Source organism: Cucumis sativus, chromosome 7 (assembly GCF_000004075.3).
Source record: "Cucumis sativus cultivar 9930 chromosome 7, Cucumber_9930_V3, whole genome shotgun sequence".
Lineage (NCBI taxonomy): Eukaryota > Viridiplantae > Streptophyta > Magnoliopsida > Cucurbitales > Cucurbitaceae > Cucumis > Cucumis sativus.
This window is the reverse complement of record NC_026661.2, coordinates 3934610-3940543: the sequence shown is the minus strand read 5'-3', so window position 1 is coordinate 3940543 and position 5934 is coordinate 3934610. Positions and strand designations below refer to the sequence as shown.

Here is a 5934-nt window from a genome sequence, read left to right as displayed (position 1 = left end):
GACCCTCACCAACTTCAAACCCCACTCCTCACTTCCTCACTTCCCCACTTCCCCACTTCTCCATCTCTCATTTTCCCCTTTACCAATCTTCTCTTTTCTCTGCCATGGCTACCACCAACCCTTTTCTCGCTCTCTTTTCTCTTGCATTCCTCGCACTACAATTCTCCCCCCTTTCCGCCGCAAATGATGCTCCAGCGCCGGGGGTCGACTGTTCTAGTCTCATCCTCAACATGGCCGACTGTCTCTCTTTCGTTTCCAACGACAGCACCACCAGCAAGCCTCAAGGAACCTGCTGTTCTGGCCTCAAGACCGTCCTCAAGGCCGACGCTGACTGTCTTTGCGAAGCCTTCAAGAACAGCGCTCAATTAGGCGTCGTACTCAACGTCACTAAAGCCCTCTCTCTCCCTGCTGCTTGCAAAGTCTCCGCTCCCGCTGCATCTAACTGTAAATGTAAGCCTAATTATTCCTTCCGATAATCGATCTATTAATTTCTGCTTACAACACAAATGCGTATGCAATTAAGTGGTCTGATTGAGTGAAATCCGTGTTTTCTTTTGGTTTTGCAGTGTCGATTTCTCCTGCTTCTTCTCCAGGTACTACATATCTCCTCTTTAAACACTTCCCGTTCAATTTTAGTTTGTTGATTCCGATCTGGAATTCGTAATGTTAATTAATGAAGAAATTTCTGAGCGGTTTGTTGTGTTTGGATGCAGCTGTTACGCCATCAGGTGCTCCAAAATCAGCGGAGGCAGCGTCGCCGGTGGTGAGCGAGCCCACGGGGGCTCCTGCCCCTGGAAAGTCGGGAGCGACGGCGACGGGAGGTTTGGGGTCAGTTGGATCTGTAATGACGGCCATCGGGGTTGCTCTGTTGTGCAGCCTGTGAAGGGGGGGTCGATGATGCGGCGTCGTTTTGGTTGGGAAAAGGGAAATTTGTTAAGTATGCTATTTTATTTCAATTTTTGTGGAAGGGAGAATATTTGTTGGGTTGGGAGTGTTTGATTTTGGGTTTCTCTTGTGGGTATAATTTGTGGTGTGTGACACAAAGCCATCTTATAATATTCTTTTCTTTTTTTACTCTCTATTAGCTCTTGAATAGATCTCTTCTCCATCGTTACATTAATTCATGATATTTCATATTTCTAGTTTATGTTAAAATAATTATGTATACTATTGCATATATGAGTCATGAAATGATGTACACACTTTATTCTCATCACTCATCTAGATGCAGTGTCAATTTAATGTTCATTAAATGATAGGTTTTTGGTATTTAAAATTGGCTCACCTAGTGTTACGTAACAAATAAAGAAATAGTTCATGAAGTTAAAATTATTTTAAACTTCAATACATATATGTAAATAAAACGTAGAGGAATTAAAGTTTAACTTTAAATTGAATTAACACACTTGTAAAAGTTAGGATTTAAATGGGACATAGATTAATTTTAAATCGATTATATTAGCTTATGGTCTAAATTGAAACAAACCCTATTTCCTATTAGTTTAGGGTGTAAATTGATAATTATATGTAATAAGGGTAGATAAGCTCAAAAATTAAAGTTATTTTCAAATATAACACAATGAACAAAAAAATATTTACAAAATATAGCAAGATGGACTATGATGAATCGAGATAAACTACTATTTGTCTCTATCAATATCACGATAAACACACACCGGTGTAGTATAGGTCAAGGGGGGCTCGAACCCCTGTCAACTTTATTATCTTTATATAATATGTCTAAACAAAACTAATTAATGTTTAATATTTGTAGGCAGTTTAGTGGTAACTATGCTTGTTAGCTCTCATTCCAATTAGAATTCAACTATTCCGTGGATTATATCACACACATATATATAGATATGTTATTTTATTATATTCATAAATATTTTCTAAAGTTTTGTAATTTAAAATAACTGATTGAAAAAAAATCATTTCAATTTAAAAAATATATATATATCTCTTAAATTTAAGCCTATTTAATACAATTTTTTTTTTTTGTAAATTAGAACAATTACAAATACAACAAATAGATTCAAAATATTGACATAAATAACAATATCTTAAAATAAATTATAAATATAGCAAAGCTCATCAGAGTCTATCGTTGATAGATCATATTGCAAATGTTAATCCCATAAAACTCTATCACTTATATAAATATATCATTGATAGACTTTGTCTTATTTGTAGTTTTTTAAAAATATTATACACTTGAATTATTATCTAAAATTGGTATACATTATAAATAAGGTTTTTGCAAAAATAGCAAAAATAAAAAAATGATAATAAAACTCATGTCACAATATTTCTAGATTCACAAAAATATCAAATTTAAAAGTTGATTATCTGATTTAATTAGTGTCTAATAGTCGTCTCGTTCATTCATTTGAAAAAAAAAAGTACCATGAACGGTTTTTTTTTCTAAATGTGATTTTGATGCAATTTGTATGTTATTGGGCCATAGTCCATGTTTGGTTTAACCGATTGGGCTTACGAATACATAGTGGGCCGTAAGGAGCAGGCCCAACCCAACCCACTAGTCTCATAGTTGAAAAGTATCCGTTGGGGAAAAGTGTTGGTTAGAAAAACTAAGAAGGAGAAAACTATCTCACTTAATCTGCCAATTACTTCCTACATTATTACTTTGGTTTAGATATAAATATCTTGAAAAAAGTGACAAAATATTAGTATATATGAACTTTTGTATAAATGCATTACAATTTTACAAGAAATTAATAAAAAGAAATGAAACTTAGTATCAATTGTGTTGTTATTATGGATATTGGTAAACATATTGGACAAGAGAAATCATCTTTAATTGAATATTGATTTGTATGTGCCTCAATCATAAATTTATTGACTTAAAACAAAGGTTAGATGCACATCGTCGTGGTGTTTGTCGGTTGCCACGACTTTGATGTCTAAATCAAATCAAAGTTTAAGAATGACATCTCCTTTTTTAATGTTGACAATTGGTGAAAAATATGATAAAATTTTAGATTATGTCCATCATAGAAACTAATAACCCTCGATATACTTCTACCAGTATTCTAAATTGTTGAATTTTGGTTGTATTTGAAAATGATTATTGTTGAAATTTTAGTAAAGGTGAAGAGTTTAAATGGAAAGGAAAATGAGTGAAAACCAAACTGAATTTGAATAATTGAATTTTAGGTAAAAGAAAATTAAAAGAGAAAATTATAGCAATATAATTAATTGAAGTATTGAGTATGTACTGGTTTTTTTTAAAAAAATTATAACAAAAGAAAAAAGACGTTTTCAAATATAAGCAAAATGTTGAAACTATTCATACGTACAAATTTATTAAATAAAGGAAAATTAAAATTCATTCTTCTAAATTTAAGGCCCAATGTATCACACACTCGATAGTTTCGTTAACCTTATTCGATGATTTAATATTTTCGTTTAAGTTTTGATTTAGGTAATTGAAAAGATATCAAAATCAAATGCACTCTCTACTCAATCAACTATTGAAAACATTAAAATTGTTAGTAAAACAATAATATCATATTTGTTATAGGTAATTAATATTAGGGAAAAACTTCCTCTTCTTTGGTTAAAAGAAATGGGTGTGGGAATAGGTAAAGGAAAATCTTTGGATAAATTAATATCCTAAAACTTACAAAGTAAAGTATGTTTTGTATATATTTTTTTAGAATTTATAATGATTATGTATCCCAAACAGGAGAGTTTCGTTAGGATATGATATTTGTTTACTATATCTTTTCTACCAAAAAATACCTACAACATATTAATTAAATGTTCTTTTTGTGGAGAAATTATGATGAAATTTTAGGTGGATACCTAATTAATTTGTATCACACTCTTATTCAACTTATTGAGGATTCAAAGAGAAAGTAATTTTTACAAATAAGGATGCTCTCATATATATTATATACTAATTATATGATATTCACAACATACCAGCAAATTTAGTGTAAGTGTAAGAGCTGGAGGGCCTCTTCTATACTTAGGTTTAACAAAGTTTCTACATTCGCCATCTCCACTGATTTAGTGTGCGATTCAGAGAATTTAGAATTTGGCGTGATTGGTTAAGAAGAAGAAATATTTCCTTTTGATTGTTAAATTGTTGGCTAAACTAATCAATAATTTGTTAGAACAACATTTGTTGACCAAAGTCGTTTAATTATTTGCTTATTATTGTGAATTAATTCTAGATTGCTTTATTTTAGTAGAAGCTTTGATTGGAAAGAAAAAAGGAAGAAAAAAAAAACTTCACAAAGTTCTCTTTGTTATGAAATAGAATACCCAACAAAGAAAACTACTCTTTTATGATAGGTATGAAAGAATATATATATGAAGGAAGCAGTCCTTGAGTGAAAAGCTTAAATTTAGAGCAAAGGCTAACAACGACTATGAGCTTGCATTCTTGCAGCCCACGAAGCAGGAGCGGACCGATCTTTGCGTTGAGAGGAGCGACGTTTGAGCTCAAGAATCTGTCTTTCCCAAACAGCTGAATCTCCTCGAAAGCCTTTTGTATTGAATCCCATATTAAGAGAGTCATCGTATTGTCTTCTAAGAACAGGATCAGAGAGAGTCTTGTAAGCTGCATTGAGCTGAACAAACATTCTAGTTGATTGTTCTTTGAGCAAAGGATCACAAACAAGATCAGGATGATATCGCAAAGCCATGGCTCTGTATGCCTTCTTAATTTCTTCAGGACTAGCATTGCACCCACCACTCACCGAAAGCAACTTGTAATAATCTCTCTCTCTAGTTGCAGAAGCTTTACATGAGACGCAGAAGCGGCCACGGCTTGCCGCCTGATGAGAAGGAGGGGTGGTCTTGGAGAGGAAGGATAAAGAAAGAGAAGTTGAAGAGGAATTTGGTGAAGCAAACATATTTGCTTTTTAGTTTGATTTTTGTTTTACAATTGGAAGCTGATGGACAAGGGAAGGAGGAAATAGTTGAAGATATATATATGTGTTTGTGTGGTGGTGGGGGGGAGGGTTAGTTGTACAGTGGAATCTTTATTGTTTTAGTTTAAAATACTGGTTTGGTCCACGCATGGAAGTAGAGTATAGGATGGAAAAATGTGAAATGGTATTTAAACCCATTGTTTTAGTTAGAATTGGTATTTGAGGAGGAGGTGTGGGGGGGTGGAAAATGGTATGAAAAGAGACAAAGAGAGGAAAATGGTTTAAGGGTTAAGGGGAAATTTGGTGGGCTGTGAATACCAAAAACGACGGCCAATTCAGGGGACGATTGACGCGTTTTGAAATGCATGGTAACCATCGCGAGACACACACACACTCTCTCTCTATATTATTGTATTTATGGCTTACAAACAGCCACACACTCTATTACTTCTTTTCTTACTTTGTTTGTAGTTAAAAACAAACTATATATGGAGCTGTTTTAAATAACCTTCTAGATCTTTCTTTTCTTTCTCATTTATTTATTCTTATTATTATTACGTCCACGATAAAAACCATGTGTTAGTGAAATGTATCATTAAATTTACTTTTACAGCTTAGTTAAGTTTTTGGGTCAATCGGTTATTATTTTAGATAGTACTAGAGCATGTTTCAGGTTCAAGAGTTCACTACAAGAAAAAAAAAAAAAAAAACTCTTTCCTAGGGCATAAAATAAGCACTGTTGTCGTTGTACATGGACATCGATGTTATTGGGGAGTTTAATTCCAACTCCCGAAGTCGTAAAATGGGTGTTGGGAGAAAGAATCAAAACTCTTTATTGGACATGGTTGGGAGTTGACGAGAAGTAACTAACTTCTTTTATAAACTCTAGACTGTTTACTTCCAAGCGTCGAGAGTAACCTTATCTCTGCTAACACTCATCAAAGGTGTCGACAAAAATTAATATCCGTAAAAACCTAACCCCATTTTCTTTTTTCATATCACGTCCCTTGTTTGTTTGTTCCTCCGCGGT

At 33.3% G+C, this 5934-nt stretch overlaps 2 protein-coding genes across 2 annotated transcripts; one reads left to right on the top strand and one right to left on the bottom strand.

The window, feature by feature from the left end:
* LOC101217098 (non-specific lipid-transfer protein-like protein At5g64080) lies at positions 1–1084 on the top strand. The gene is made up of 3 exons (XM_004136817.3): positions 1–450; positions 567–593; positions 714–1084. Exons 1-3 carry the CDS (start codon positions 105–107, stop codon positions 881–883), a joined length of 543 nt encoding a protein of 180 aa, XP_004136865.1. The 5' UTR covers positions 1–104; the 3' UTR covers positions 884–1084.
* A 3079-nt stretch (positions 1085–4163) lies between these two features.
* Positions 4164–5062, bottom strand: LOC101217336 (chaperone protein dnaJ 20, chloroplastic). Its single transcript, XM_004136818.3, has one exon. It carries the CDS (start codon positions 4884–4886, stop codon positions 4389–4391), a length of 498 nt encoding a protein of 165 aa, XP_004136866.1. The 5' UTR covers positions 4887–5062; the 3' UTR covers positions 4164–4388.
* Between the last annotated feature and the right edge of the window lie 872 nt (positions 5063–5934).